This window comes from Phaethon lepturus, unplaced genomic scaffold, assembly GCF_000687285.1.
Source record: "Phaethon lepturus isolate BGI_N335 unplaced genomic scaffold, ASM68728v1 scaffold52754, whole genome shotgun sequence".
In the NCBI taxonomy this organism is placed as follows: domain Eukaryota; kingdom Metazoa; phylum Chordata; class Aves; order Phaethontiformes; family Phaethontidae; genus Phaethon; species Phaethon lepturus.
This window is the reverse complement of record NW_010533567.1, coordinates 1-15,661: the sequence shown is the minus strand read 5'-3', so window position 1 is coordinate 15,661 and position 15,661 is coordinate 1. Positions and strand designations below refer to the sequence as shown.

The 15,661-nt window shown below is 46.4% G+C and overlaps 1 protein-coding gene across 1 annotated transcript; it reads left to right on the top strand.

Moving 5' to 3' along the window:
- Positions 1-4,219: 4,219 nt before the first annotated feature.
- Positions 4,220-12,777, top strand: TCEB3 (transcription elongation factor B (SIII), polypeptide 3 (110kDa, elongin A)). The gene is made up of 11 exons (XM_010285213.1): positions 4,220-4,252; positions 5,030-5,086; positions 5,711-5,829; positions 6,726-7,941; positions 9,216-9,330; positions 9,708-9,863; positions 10,311-10,408; positions 10,683-10,863; positions 11,396-11,507; positions 11,808-11,959; positions 12,523-12,777. The coding sequence occupies exons 1-11, from the start codon at positions 4,220-4,222 to the stop codon at positions 12,582-12,584; spliced, it is 2,301 nt and encodes a 766-aa protein (XP_010283515.1). The 3' UTR covers positions 12,585-12,777.
- The last annotated feature ends 2,884 nt before the right edge of the window (positions 12,778-15,661 follow it).

Here is a 15,661-nt window from a genome sequence, read left to right as displayed (position 1 = left end):
CCTGGGCTGGGCTCGTAGGCCCCGGTTGCCCTACGGGAGGCCCGTTGCGGTGTGCCGGGGTTCTTGTGTGGGGTCCCCCCGTGGCACGTCGATGGGGTGCGGTTTGAGAGCCAGGCAGGCAAGCGGGCAACGGAAGAACTTGCCAGAAGAGTCTTGCTCTGGTGACGTGTTTGTGGTGGAAGAGCCGCGGTCCCCGGCGTGAGGCTGGATGGGAGATGCAGCCCTGCTGTGGGACCGAGGAGGGCCAGGACCGTGGCAAGGCCGCCACGTTCATCGGGGAGTTTGGGTCAGGGCAAGAAATTGGTAAGTTTTAACTCAGCCCATGGTGTAGATTCCCCCTCCAGCCTTGGGGAAGTTGCTTGACGCCTCTTGCCCATCTCCATGAGGGAACGTGTCTGCTGCCGAAATCTGCTGCCCGCAGCAGCTGTTGCGGAGCAGCTGCCGGGCGCGTGCTGCCCTGATCTGCGCTCATGCTCCAATGTGTTCTGTGACATTCGGCTGCCTTTGCTGCTGACAGCCACTATCCTGCTGGGCACTAGGGTTCTGAGCTGATTTTTCAACTGAAATTTGGAATTACTGTTGAGCTCAGGTGTGGGCCCAGTGCATATTGTTATCCCATTCTCTAGGATGTCATATTTTATAGGGGGAGCATCTGTTGTGACTATTTACAGGTGTTTGGTTCATGTTTCACTTAATTCAGGTGAAAGATGAGGCAGTAAGAGCCGTGCAGCTACTCTGCGCTCAGTTAATTTTGTTTAACTGGGGCAAGCACCTGCAGAACTGCTTGCTTTCCAAGAGCTCCCACCGCCTTTGAAGAAGGATGGGTATTGAAGTGCTCAAGTGCTGACCCTTTGAAATGGAGGCCACTGTACCCAACTCCAGCTTAGCAATGGCCTAGCTGTAATCCCCAGATGTGGGGGTCTGGTTCCTTTTCTCACTCTCTTAGCCAAGACCAGAGCAGGGTTTAACCAGTGGGGCCCCAAAATGGAGCTGAGGGGCTGCTGAGGAGTCAGTTCCAGGGGGTCTTGGGCTCCGTGATGCTGAGAGCACATGCAAGGTTTCAAATATTGGCTCAGTATGCTGTGCACAGAGAATTAGTGCTCCTGTTTCCTGACCCTTTTGTCAGCTTAGGGCAATAACTGCTTGCCTGTGTTTCTTGGGCATTGTAAGTCTTCGGGCACTATTTGCACAGGCTGACTCTTTCTCCAGTAACCTTGCGGTGTTAAGTCATTTCTTTCTCTGTTGATCCTATGCAGTTTTGCAAGGGGAGGGAGAGGTGGTAAGCATTTGCAAGCTATTACTAGCTAGGATAGTGACTTTAAACCTCTTCCCCAGCAGAAAGGTCTCGGGACCTCTTTTTATTTCTGATACCTTTTCAAATGTATTCTCAGGAGTGTCAGGCTTGAATTTAATTGCCATTGCATTGTCTTGATAGATTGTGTATCTTCTGAGCACCTTCCTGCATCAGAAAACGGCTTTTGGCTCTTCTGCTCTATCTGTTTCCACTGCAATGCTGTAGCAGCTACAGCTTTACCTGGTCAGCAGGACAAATCCATGGCATATCTGGGTGCTACCTGCACATTGCGCCATTTCCAGTCTTTGGTTTTCTTGCCTTGTCCTTTTGAAACATTTTATCAGTAATGTGAAAAAATAATATTTTCCCAGTATTGTGTATGACTCTATAATTCTTTTGCTGAAAAGTGTTAAGTATTAATATTGTTTTTGAGTAAAAATCAGGTTGCTGGCACAGAAGTGTATGAATGAAACTTTGGATGCTGCTGTAATGGCTTGAAAGCGATCCTTTTTTTTCAGCAGAAAAGATACAAACTCTGCTGCAGGAGTGTTTCTTTTCTGGGGGAAGAAAAAGGGTAAGGGAACCATGAACAAGAGAGCATCCTCACAGAGAGGAAGAGGCTGGGCTGCGCTATAGTAATTTGATATTAATGTGTGTTGTTAGCATTGTAACAGCCTGGCTGACTTCTTTTAGAAAAAGAAATTAATCCACCCATGTTAAATAAAACTTTATTGGAGCTGGAACTCAATGAAACTTCTATGGTTTATATCTTGCGGCTTACTGACTGAAACTCTACCCTGTGTTAAGGTGTTTTAGAAGAGCTTTCTCGTATGCATTTCATCTGGTGTCTAGCAAGGCACAAGCCTTGTGTTTTCTGTCTTCTACCTGGCTGCCTTTTTCTCACAGGACTTGTAGGATCTCAGTTATTTCTGAGTTGAGCTGCCAAATTTGAGTCTGCTTGGCTGATTTCAGCTGAAGGCAGGGGCGTGTACTGCATCAGCTTGTATCTATAGGAAATACAGACTAGTGCAAGTTCTTAAGCCTCACTGCATCGGAGTTATCTCACTTGGTACATCGCATGCACATGGACCTGTGGACCACAAAGGTCACAAGCGCAGTGAGGTTTTGCTGTGCTGTACAGACACAGCTTCCAAATATACCCCTACTTGGATATTGCCAGGCTGTGCGCCACTTGGACGGCGTCAATGAGCACAGGTTTTGATATCTTAGATTGCAGATAAGTGCATTACTGATGACGCAGGTAACAAAAGTGCCTCGTTTCCTGACAGCGTCATTTTGAGCTTTACAACTTGTCTGCAAAGTCTGCTGAACTCAAACTGTGTTAACATTTCTAACAAATGTGCAGGCGTAAAAGCTTGGTAAAGTGACACTTAGACAAAGGTATGTGTGTGGTGGCCTCTCAGAAAGCCAGCTCTTACTTTTTTTTTTAAAATGTGTGGAGTTTTCCAGCCATTGACTGCAGTGGGTGTGGAATAAGCCAGTTCCCCATGAGACGTGTTCTGGATCAAATGTGTGGGTCCCCTGGTCTCAAACCGCACTTCCCCCGGCTATACAAAATCCTGAGATGAGCCCCGTTGACAATAGCGCTTTTCTTCTTGGAATTCAGCCCTGAAGGCAACACATAACTAAAGAGCAAAAAGAGCTGTTGAAGATGCTACAGTGGGGTGTAGCTAGAAAATGATTGGAAGGCTTTCCTTAAAGGATAGCAGAATGAGTTTTCCCCTGGTTCTTACTCTCATGATGGGATTTTGTAAGCTGCAAAACAACCTCTCCAGGAAGGTAATTGGCTTACAGACACTATTGTTTTACTATTGCCCCGTTTTACTTTTTTTTTTTTTTTTGACCTAGTACAAGATCCGTCCTTCTTCCCCTCCCTTCTTGTCCTCTTCCAAACAGGGCCTTCGCACACACTACTCCAAACCCCTGTTTTATTGAGACCAGAAGGATCTTGGCCTTCCTGGCGGGATCCCAACCCGTGAGCTCTGGCAGGCCTTGCCACAGCAGTTTGAGGGGTCTGTCTTTACCTCTGCTGCTTCTGGTTTGATGGCTTCAATTGCCAATGAACTTGTCAAGCAGCTGTGCTGGCAAAGTAATAGCAGTTCTGAAAACTGAAAGGATGTTGGGATTTGTAGCTCAACTGGCTTCTCCCCCCTGCATCAGTTGAGGTAGGTAGTGGAGCACATTACCTGCCCCAGATCCTGTGAATCCTGGGGGAGACTGTGCATTACCGTGAGTCCAGAGTTGCAGGGACAGAGGGCTTGAAGATCTGGTTAGCTATGGTTACAGCACAGCTAGAACTATCGCATCCCCCTCAGCATCCCTGCTCAAAAGTGCTGAAGCACACTGTTACTGTTGGTATGAGGGTTTCACTCTTCTAAAACAAACAAGAAAATCTAAACCTTCGGTCATGGCAATGAAGTCCTAAATGTAATGGAGATGGGGCAGTGATTTCTGGTGAGCAGAAACCATCCAGTGGTTCTGCTTAAGCTAGATGGACCCTTATCTCTGTGTCAAGGAGTACTTTCTGAAAGTAATAGCACTCTTCGGATAGGTTAAAAGAACTTATTTCCTTCAAAAGGAAGGAAACCTCTAAACCTCCTTGATCCTTGTGTGGTGGAAGTGGGGGTGATTGGAATAGCTTAGGCCGACAGTGCTAATTTGAGCAGGAGCACAGTGCTTTAAAGAGAAGATCTTCTGGATCAGGGACAGCCTTTTGTATGGCATATAGCATGGCAGTGCTGAACAAAGCCTGGGCTGTATAGGGACTATAATAATGGGAATGCTGACAAGGCTGGTCTGTGGCTATAGCTGAGCTGTGGGAAATAATGTGGGGGGCAGCAGAGCTGTCAGATGTACATGGCAGCACACTGTAACTAAGAAGTCGGTAGGCATCTTGGTGAAGCTATGTCCGAGACCAGCTGGGTGGCAGAGGTACAAGTACGTCCCCTTCACCTGCAGCCCCTCGCCAGGTGCAAGTCGGAGAGGACACCTCATCCCTCCCTGGCCAGCGGAGCAGCTGTATGCGCTGGCAGGGCCTCACTTGGCAGTGTGTGTGTGTGGAGGAAAAGAATGTTTTTTCACTGGTATGGCAAAGGGAAGGGAAAAGAGTGGGGCGAGAGGCAGTGGTTGTGGGAAGGATCAGTTGCCTTTTTACCACGGACTATAGCTGAGAGAGGCTGTCAGTAGCACTGACAGAGTGGAGGGACTGCAGGGGAGATACGTGTTCCCTCTTAGATCTTTAAGAACATCTAGAAATCTTCCTTCCCTCAGTGTCTTGCTTGCAAAACTTCAGAAAGGACTCTTTTTTAATTTTTTTTCTTCCCTCCTCTGAACAAGTGATGTGATTCTCAGCACCACATTCTGAGAGTCACAAGCTTTCAAGTCTTTTCTTCCACTTGTTGTGCAAGAGTTGCGTGTCTCCGTTCCTGATGCTTTCAGCCAAAGACAAGTTGCAGTCCTGTGTGAAGAAAGCATTAATATTTGAGTGCATTTTATGATTCTCAGATGGGCCCTCGTAGGCAAAGAGGTGATAATTTCTTTAGAGTTGGCCCTTGTGTTCAGCTTCTCAGGAGCTTGATTTGGAGTAAGGCAGCAGCTGTCTGCCACGTGGATCTTTCTAACAAGCTCTCATGCAGTGCAGAATTTTCTTCCTTTCTAATCACAGTATGTGGTTCAGTGTGACAAGTCTGAACACTTTCCTTCTTGTCTCTACAGCTGCTGAAAAGTCTGAAGAGGCTGTCTGAGTTGCCCATCACAGTTGACATTCTTGTGGTAAGAGCTGTGAAATCGCTCACACTTCCATGTCTGTCAAGTCGCAGGATAACTTTGCCACGGAAATGCTGCTTTCCCTAGAATGGGGTGTGTTGTCTCGGCCACCTGCTACAGCCTGGTGTCCTAGACACAATTGTGATGAGGTTCTAGAGATTCCAGGCACAGGAAGGAGAGTGTCAGAGCAAGTGTGAAGCCTTGGAGGACAGTTTGTCATCCTCAGTTCTTGCAAAAGCTTAACACTTGACTGGAGTTATGAGAGTTGGAGCGGTTCCTAATGATAACTGAATCAGCATGAAATTAGGAAGTGCTAATCCTAAAAATTATTAGCGACTTCTGTCTTCAAACTTACCAACAGTTATGGTAAATACTATCTTGGTTTATTAATACAAATAACTGTTTGACTAAGGCAGAATTAAGTCATCTTTGATTTACAGAACTGTAGTAAATGATATAATGGCTGCTGAAAACATATGTGAGACCTTTGTCATTAGATCAAGGAAGTTTATTTCTACCTAGCAGTGACAGATAGTGAGTTAACTTTAGTCATTTTGTAGGAAGTTTAACAGAGGTGAGAATGCTGACTGTTTTGCTAAGATGAATTCATGTCTTGGCTTTCTCATGAAGGAGACAGGTGTTGGGAAGACAGTGAACAGTTTACGGAAACACGAGCTTGTAGGAGACTTTGCGAAGAACCTTGTAGCCAGGTGGAAGAAGCTAGTGCCAGTGCCTCAAGAGACAGACAGGTAAGTGAACCTGTTCAGTTATCTTGATGGATAAACTTTGTTATATTTTTGCAGTGGAGATTATAAACTTCTGTGACCAAGGAAACAAAGTGAACGCTCTGGAAAAACTTGTAACACAAGTGTGCTAACTCTGCATGGTGTTTTTGCCTTGTTTTGGCATAAACTTCCTGCCTCTGCTAGCCATAGAGCATTGGGTTGCTGACAGCTTCGGTTTTGCGTGAAAGTAGGGGCTGATTTTCAAGAATTTGCAGTATGATGAAGAGATTAACAGTAGATGCCAGAAAAGTGCCCTTAATAAAGCAAGAGCTGCAATCTGCTGGCTTCCCATTTTATGATGCTAAAGAGAGGAAGTTCTAGGTCCAAGTAAAGGAAGTGGTTTGCTTTGAAAGCAGGCTTTTATGTGCAAAAATCCTATGGAAACTGAAAGTTAATGCTAGTAAGCATGCTGCAGTAACAAAGCTGTGTTGAACCCAGCAATGAGATCATTTAGATGGACGTGATAATGACCCAGTTATTCATGATAATTTCAATGGCTGTGGTATCCCTGCATGCTTAACTGGCAAACGGGGTGACATGTTTCCCATAGGCACCACGCAGCCAGGAGTGTGCAGGCATGGAGAATTCCCCATACATATGTGTGTCTGCTTCCCAGTGAACTGTGAAGTCTCCAATCCTAATAAAGATGCTTAATCAATTCCTGCACTAGAAATGCAGTTTCTAAATCCCTGAATGTTGCTGTCCCTGAGAGAATTATTAGTATTCTTGCTGCAAAACTACCAAATACAACCTTAGTCTTCTGTAAGAGAGGTTCCTGTCCACATGGCCCATGGGGAGTGGCTCTTTTAATTCATATTGGGAAGTTTTAATCTAACTATTTTGTTTTCTTATCCCTTCAGAAATAACCTAGATTCTGAAGACCGTGACTATGAGAGGAGCAGCTCAAGCAAAAGACATCAAGAATCCTCTCTCAGAGAGGATGAGGAACCTGACCAGGAGTATTCAGAACCCTTCCAGCCATCTTGCAGCCAGTCCTATAGCCCAGATCATAGGGAAAAGAAGTTCAAAAGGTATCCTAGGCCTGAAAGAGCCCATGAGACTTATGGCTATAGCAGCCACGAGGGGAAGGCTTGGGTCAGGTCTTCCCCAGTGCTCTCTTCAGATCAGGAGTACTCGGACTATGGACAAGCTGTGTCACCTGAGCCAAGTGAGAGCCCTCAGGATATGTACACAGACCCTTATGCCTCTGAGGAGCAGGAAGAACCAACAGTATTTCATCGGAAAGCCAGTAAAGGCCACAGCTTTCAGGAGAAGCTGGGTGGAGGCCGAGAGAGGAACCCCAGTGAGTTCTATGACAAAGGGAACATGAGTCGAAGCAAAGAGCACAAGTCTTCTCACAAGAAGCAGCGACTTGATGGCAGAGGGGAGGACAGGACCTCTGCATTCAGCCCAGAAAGGTTGCACAAGACCTCTTTTAAAGAGCAGCTCCAAGAAGCCTCCGTGGCAGGGGGCAGCAAGGAGAAGCAGAGGATGTCAGATGGCACTAAGAAGGAGAAGAACCGAGAAAGCGGCACCTCCAGAAAGGAGAAGTTGCACATGTTGCCGCACTTGGAAGAGTCTTTGGACAACCATGTTAAGAAGCAAAAACATCGGGACTCCGAAAAAAGCAAATTGGAAAAGCCCAAGCTGAGCCTGGAGACCTCTAACACAGAGCGGGAGAAACGGAAAGCTGAGAGTGACTCGTCAAATAGGATTAAAGAAAAGGGCATTTCTGGGAGCTTAAAATCTTCAGAGGGGAAGCGCAAAGTCTCTGACACAGACAAAAAATCGATGGGCTTTTCCTCAAATTTTGGGGAAGGGGAAGTGGAGGATGAATTTGAGCAACCTACAATGTCCTTTGAGTCGTACCTCAGCTATGACCAGCCCCAGAAAAAGAAAAAGAAAGCGGTCAAACCTTCTGTGTCAGCTGGGGAGAAAGACCGAGGGCACAGCAAACAGAATGGATCCAAAGCCAGTACCAACAGCTCAAGCTCAAGTCGGAAAAGTCCAAGCCACAAGCGAGCAAGTGAGAAAAATGCAGAGAAGAAACTACCAGAGCCTCCTAAACCAAACAGGGTAAGCTTTTGAAGATCTGAAAGTGAACAAAGAAGGTGGATCAGCTGCCCTTGGTCCTCTGCCATCTGGGGTTTATTAGTTTTCCCTTGGAGGTGCTGGGCTGTGTTCTGCATCGGGTTGTGCTTGCGGTGTCTCATTGGTATCTAGGTCTGTGACTCCTGGTTCCTGCTGGGATGCACCATGTGTTTCATATGCCCTGCACTGCAGGCATTGCTTTGTGCTGTTAGAGTGGAACTCCGCTGGAAAAGTGGGTGAGGAGCGGGGGAACGCAATAGGCGAAAGCCTCGTTATTCAAAAATGGGGAGAGTAAGAGGGAAACACCTGCAACTAAATAATTTTATGAAAATGTATTGGACAGGATGCATTTGTTAAGTGTGCAGAATACCTTTAGATGTGAGTCAGCTTAGAATCCTGCCTAATACGCGGTGAGAGGAACGTAGGGGAGAAATGGGAGAACTGGTGTTACAATGCAGCTTATTTTAGAAGATAGACGCTCTTTTGTGAAAGCATGAAAAATGAGCAATATTTCTGTATACATTCCCACGTGGGTGCCAAGTGTTGTGTATATAAATAAGGTGGTGTAATAAATAAGGTGTTTCTGTATATATTCATTCCCACATGGGTGCCAGGTGTGGTGTATATAAATGTGTATATATATAATATAACGTGTAAAACTTTGACTGTTTAATCTTTTTACTCAACTTGAAACACTTTGCTTTTCAAAAAGTGTTTTTATAATCTTAGCAGCCTTTTAAAATCCTGCATTGCCATTCATTCTAATAAGTGCCTCCTATCAAAGTTTTAGATTTTCCCCAGTTTGTGAGGTTCCCCTCTCCACCACTGCAGAGTTGGTTTATTTGGTGTGGGTTTTTTTTTTTTTTCAGGTAAATGAATGTTTGAGATCAGGGAAATGTTTCTGCCAGCTTTCTCTTCTGTTTTTTTCTCTAGTTCTTTGCATTGTTAATCTGACTTGGGTTCTTGCCAGAGGCCTTTAGCACTGAACCTAGTAGGTTAGATGTGGATGGCTCTTACTGGAGGCTGCTGACCGATTCAGATCCTGAGTTTTGGCTTTGTGTTGACAGCCTAGACAGAGCCACAGTAATGTGGCAGAAGTGCAGGCTCCCTCTGAGGCTGTTTCCTGGTGCAAGCTGATCAGTATTGAATGTCTTATTCAAAATATCAAATAAAATGCAGTTCAGTGATGTTTGTACCCTGGCAGGATATAACATTCTCCTTATTCTCATCTTACTTGCGTGTACATCCTCTCCTTCCAGATACTTTTAGATGTGGTACCAACGTTACCAGACATCCCACTGCCACCGATTCAGGCCAACTACCGCCCTCTTCCTTCAATTGAGTCTATTACCTGCTCCCAGACAAAAAGGAAAGGTATGTTGGGCAGGAAAATAGGTCTGAAATGGGCTCCAGCCATTCCCTCTTTTTGGGAGGGAGTGGATGCTGGTTGGATTCAAGTCTTTCTGTTGGGGTCTGGTGTCCTGCATCTGATGCCCAGGGCCTGGGCTTCAGAAAAAAGGTGGCTTCTTTGCCACCTGCTCTAGCAGAAATGAGGAAGATCCTTTGCTGACCCTTCTTGGGGCTTGGGCTTTGGACTTGCCCTTCCTGAGCTAGATTTCAGGCCTCTTAGAGAAGACTTGGCCCTTTAGGTTGCTTCTGGGTGACTCTGATTTGCGTCTCCTGTGCCATTCATCAGGGGGGTCTCTTTGTTTTCTCTGTTCCTTTCTTACTCCAAGTCTTTCATTTTACAGCATTGTCCTCGCCAGTTGAAGAGAGCGAAGCTGGTTTTACAGGCCGTCGGTTGAATTCAAAGATGCAAGTGTATTCAGGCTCTAAAACTGCCTACCTCCCAAAGATGATGTCTCTGTATCAGCAATGTATCAGAGTCCTCAGTAACAACATTGACTGTAAGTACTTTTCCTCATCTGTCTTAAAGTCATGTTGCTGTGCAGGTATACTGAAATCTCGGTAACTTCTTTCTATATATCCCAGCAGCATCTGGCCTGGAGCATGTCAACAGTTGTCCCTTGTCACAATGCAAGCTAATTCATATGGGACAGATCTTGCTGAAAGCTCAGGTGCTGCAGGAATCTGCACCCAGCATGCTTGCAGGGAGTGCTAAAGCACTGCAGATAGTAGTAAACAGAGCCTTGTGCAGGCATTTCTTAATGTGGAGATACTGGTGCCTGATGACTCACTAGGGCTATTGTACCTACGATTCCTTTCTCCGTCCCCTCATATTGTGTAGTGTCATGCAGCACTGCAGTTTTTTCCACTGCATTTCAAGGTGTCAAGCACTTTCCTTGGCAAAGAAGGAGCAGGATAAATACTCTGTGCATCTTGCTTCTGTCTAGCAATCTATGAAGTGGGTGGTGTCCCTTTCTCAGTGCTGGAGCCAGTATTGGAGAGATGCACCCCAGAGCAGCTGTATCGCATTGAGGAATGTAATCATGTGAGTACCTTGGTCTGGGGAAGGGATGATACCATGTGGGAGTGATGTTCTGTCCTCATCTGTGATAGCAGGATGGTAAAGAACAATGCTTTTTATAACGAGGTGGCTTTTGCTCATCTTGAGTTCCTGGATTTGCTATTTGGCCCATCTCTTGCTGCAAGTTGGCCCCTAAGCTGTCTTGCTGTCTGGTATTCCAGTGACACTGGTACTAGCTGATGCTGAGGGGTGTGAAGGTGTCAGGAGGGATCCCAGCTTGTGTGTGGGTTTGCTTCAGGTCCTCGTTGAGGATACAGATCAACTGTGGCACAATCACTGTCTCCGAGACTTCAAAAATGAGAAGCCAGAAGAGTTTGAGTCCTGGCGGGAGATGTACCTTCGACTTCATGATGCACGAGAGCAACGGCTGCTCATGTTAGCACGGAACATCGGCTCAGCTCATGCCAACAAACCCAAAGGTAAAGTAGGGCTGAACAATCAGAGTAGGGTCTGGGAATGCTGCCTAAGGGATATCTTTGTGTGAGGAAGGTCTTTTGGAATGGCTGGTTTAAATCTAGTCCAATTTAAGAGCTGCTTCTTGCTGTTCTTTATGTGGTAGCCTTTGCTTAATGGCTTAGCAGGCTCTTGATTTCATCCATAGTGTTGTTGATGCAGACTAGACAGAGTAATATTTTACCGCAAGGATGTGTAGGGCTGCAGAAGCACCCCCTGTTCTAGAGTGGCTTCTCCATGCTGGAGTTGAAGAAAACCAGTGTGGGGGAAGCATTCCTACTCTTTTGGTGAACCTAATTGAGAGCTTCTGATCTGATCAGTCTGATTTCTCACAGCCCATGTTGTGACTGCAAGAGGTTCATACCTTAGGGAGGAGGCTATCACCAGAGCTTTGGAATGGATGGATTATTACAGAGCTTGCTGTAATAAGACAAGCACTGAGGAGCCTCCTTTATAGTAAGTTGGATCTAAGCAATGTTTCGGTCTGGCATCCTACAGGTAGAGTTGCCAAAATGGCATTTGTGAACTCTGCAGCGAAGCCCCCTCGGGATGTACGAAGGAGACAAGAAAAGTTTGGAACTGGAGGACCTCTTCTGCCAGAGAAGACCAAGTGAGTGTTTCTCAGTGGCACTTGCTGTTCAGGGCCTCTTTTCCTGTGGGCTTCTGCCAGCTTCTCCCTGAAACTTTGCATCCTGGCAGGAAAGGATACTGTGTGTATGCGAGGTCCTTTTGTGGTGAAACTTGTGACTGTAATAGTCTCTTTCTTGCTGGGAAGTATGGACATCCTGGTCACTGCTGGTTCCATGTGGTATCAGCCGTGCTGCTGTTAACAAGTGTGGCTTGTGTCTGAAGAATTGCATCAAACCACAGCGACTGCTTTACTGAAATATCTTTTCCATCTCTGTTTCAGAATAAAACCAGTCTTGTACACATCTAGCAAAAGCCACACCCGTGTGAGTGAGGAGCAGTCCTATGATGGGCCCAGCACCAGCAGTGCCCATTCTGTCCCATCTTCAGGTAGCACCTTCTCCTCCTATGACCCCAGGAAACCACCAGTGAAGAGTAAGTACAAACCATAGAACTCCTCCTTCACAAATACATCAATCCTTTGCTTCTGCTGTAAGAGAAATCCAAGCTATGCAGGAGGGTTGATGTTGGTGGCCTCTCTCCCCTCCCTAAGGATTGTTCAAACGCCTTGCACAAGAAGAAGCATAGGGAAACACCAGACTCTCCTGCCTGGTCCGTGCTGACTGTATCAGCCTGTCCTAATTCCCCCCGCACTAGTGTGGGGCAGAAACCCTGCCTCTCCCCTCCTGCTGTCTTTCTGTATCTGTCCAGCTGTTTGGAACAATGAAATTGCAGTGCAGCTCCCTTGGGAAGGAAGGAGAGTTTAACCAGAGATCTGTGTGTTCTTGCGGTGCAAAAAGCACTGTGGGCTCTCCTCGGCCTGTGACCTGAAAATACGATAGGCCATGATCAGAGAGCACACACTTATGCCTGTCTTGCATCTGCTTTGCCAGGGCTGCAGCTTTGAATTGCTCTCTGCCCTCATAGTCTGTGACTGCTGCTTTAATGTGTGTAGGGTTTTTGTTTGATTTGTTTTTTTTTTCCTTTCTCTATTGCAGAAATTGCACCCATGATGGCAAAGACTATCAAAGCTTTCAAAAACAGGTTCTCTAGGAGATAAGTTTGCAGTGCAGATCTGGGACTTTCCTTCTCATGGGGGAGTGGCACTGAAGGGGGAGAAGGTACCCAAACAGCCCTTTTCTTTGAACTCTTTTGGAGGCTGCAGCTGCTGGGAGAAGCTTCGATCTGCACAAGATGACAGCACAGTATTTTGTCTTTTATTCTGGTCCCTTTCTCAGTGTCAAGCCCTCTTCTTTTCCCCCTGCCCTTAACATCCTGTTTCTGGCTTTGTCATCCATCAAAAGAAGGGTGTACAGAATCTCCCGACATGAGAAAATGTGAAGTCTTGGCACCTGCTGAGAGTGGAAGATCCAGAGACTTATTTACTATTTAACCTCTTAATAAATTATAAAATGGTTTTAATTAATATTTTGCCCCTCTATCCTGCTGGTATTATTTATGTTGCTCCCAGTAGTCTCTGCCCTCGCAATCCAGTACAAGGGCAAGCCTCTCTGACTTGAGCTGGCAGGAATCCATCTGAGTGGACACTGGATGTCACGGGAGTCTTTCCTCGTGATCTGGTACCTGCTGGGCCCAAAGTCCCACCTGGACTCTCTGGGACAGGTAGGACTAGTGGCCCATCTGCTCATCAATCCTTTGGCAAGCACATCAAGTCCTGAGGCTTTGCTCTCTACTTGTGTATGTTAATAAAATCTTAGCTCTTGACCTCCTCTCTGCTGTTACTGTAGATCACGTACAGATGCTTATGCTGTTGTGCAGGGATGCCAAGAGCCATTGGGGACTTTTTCTCTGCTGCTGTTGTTTTTCTGCTGGCTACTGGGAATAAAACTAATAGGGGTTTTGGGAGAAATTTTACTGTGCGCCAAGTCAGATTGTAACTTTTTTTTTTGAGAGAGAGAAGGGACTTTGCCTGCCTCGGAAATTAAAACCAGTTTTTAAAGATCAATGAAGGCATTGGTTTGCCTCTTAGTGGAAAGAAGGAATACTTTTATGTTGTTTTCTGTGTGGAACTAGGAAGGATTTATTTCCAGTTTGGAAGCTGGTGCTTAAATCCTGTCTATTTCCTGTATGTTTTCCTCTGCCCCTTCTTTGGCAAAAGCAAGGATTTTAGTCTTTGAACCTGAAACCACTTGACTGGGGCTGGAGGGGAGTGAGTAATGGAATGTGGTTTGTTTTTAATGTGTGCGTACTACATAGCGGGAGTTCAAGAAGCTTGGTTGTACTTGGTGTCTGAGGAACTGGAGCTCTGGAAGGAAAGGGTGTGTGATGTGACCCAGTGGACCCGGATACTGGGGTTGGTGGAAGTGTGAGGAGGTGCCCTAGAGCAGAGCTCCTCTGGGGAGGTCGGGAGCCAGCGTGTTGCATGAGGTGTGTGATTTCAGGTGGACTCACTCAGGCTGCAGCAGTGTGGCGAGCCGGACAGAACTAAGCACTCGCTATTAAATGTGAAGCCTTACCGTGGTGAATGTTTCTGCCTGTGGGCTACGTCTGCTTCGAAAACAAACTTATCCAGAGGTGGTGCAAGCAGAGAATGGAGCTGGTTAGACACAGATCAGGTGACAAAGGAGATGGCATCTCTGTTAGCACTCGGAGGTTTGACTGGATCAGAAAGGGGAGAGGTTCTCCTGTTCCAAGCCATATTTGCTACCCTAGGATTTTGCTGTCTAGGTGGAAAAGGTACTGGTAGCAGATGCTGTTGTTGGTGGCAGCTTTTGAGAAGCTTTGCTGCTGGCTTTCTGTGGCTGCCAAATCCTAAACCGGTAGAGTTGTCTGTGCACACTGACCGGGGGAAACCTTGCTGTGAAGAGCCCTCCCTGGAGGGCTGTAGAAAAATCCCTGTATGCTTCTGGTTTCTGTTGGTTTCTTTCTTTTTTCCTTTTTTTTTTTTAATTTTAAACCATTCAGAGCACCTGTCTCTTATTTGGTCTGTTCTTTTCTTATTTTGAAGGTCTTGGAAAAATGTTCTCAGACTCTCATGTGCTGTAAGTTTGTTACAGTCCCAGATGCTTTAATGTTACCGTGCAGCATTTCAGTGTGTGTTGTGCTGTAAAATAATGGCTCCTTACTCTTGCATTTTTGCTGTATTTAATTTTGCTGTATTTTTAATTAGGTAACAATATATTCTCTTTTGCGGACCGTTGTGCTACCATTTATTTCTCCTCTGTACTTGGGGTAGGGACAGAGGGGAGGGAAGTGGAGTCTGGCATCATGTTCAGGCCTCAATGGAGCAATTGAGCAAAGGATCTGGGTGAGGCCCGAGAACAATCTTGGACACTGCTAACCTGCCACTTAATGCTACAGCTAGATACTCAGATGTGGGTATTGCCTAAAGCATTGCGGTTAGTGGGTGATGTACCTTCCCTCTCAGAGCACCCTCTTTGCTCTAGGCTTTGCCAACTGTGTCTGTATTTCAGCTTAGCTGGGTTGCGGAGGGGCTGTACAGAGAGGATAAGATGTGATGCTGTGTCTGAATTGACTCGGCTGTGCTGACTGGGTCCCACTGGTATTGCGACTGCTGCCAACCGCTCTCCCCTCCCTTTTGCTCAGACGCTAAAACGGTGCAGATGGAAGAGATGGGCACCAGCCCTCAGCCAGGAAGCGAGGAGGGTTGCTTCCAGCAGACACAAACTAAGCAAAGTCTGGAGTAAAAGTGCTCCCTTCCCAGTCTCTCGGTGCCCGGGGTGTTACACTTGTGCAATTGTTCTGTGCTACACTACACAACGAAGGAACTGAGCAGAGCTGCCTCTTCCCCTTTTGCTGCCCCATGGTGGTGGGGCAGGAGGGGGAGTGACTTTGACTTGCATTTGTATTTTGGTCCCTAACTGTGTATATACAATTTTCTATGTTCCTTTTTTTGTGGTAACTAAGATGAATATTTTAATTAGATAAGTTATATGAAAAGAGGGAAATCATGTCTCAATAAAAGCCAAACACTGGACCGTGTCTGCTTGTTCTATTCTGTCTCTCAGCAGTGGATGTTAAATACGCCATGAGCAGAACCCGGTCTCTGGGGCCCCTAGGAGGGCTTCTGCTCCGGTCTCCCGGGGGCCGTGCCCCCTCCTGGCTGGAGCAAGCCCTGGTGCGGCTGAAAAGCAGCTTTGCTCTTCCCCCAGCGGC

Excerpts from the sequence above, each read along its gene's own strand:
- TCEB3 (XM_010285213.1), top strand. The coding sequence starts at position 4,220 with ATGTCCGAGACCAGCTGGGTGGCAGAGGTACAA. Across the intron at positions 5,087-5,710 it reads TCACAGTTGACATTCTTGTG|GAGACAGGTGTTGGGAAGAC; the intron begins GTAAGAGCTGTG and ends TTTCTCATGAAG. Across the intron at positions 9,864-10,310 it reads CCTCAGTAACAACATTGACT|CAATCTATGAAGTGGGTGGT; the intron begins GTAAGTACTTTT and ends GCTTCTGTCTAG.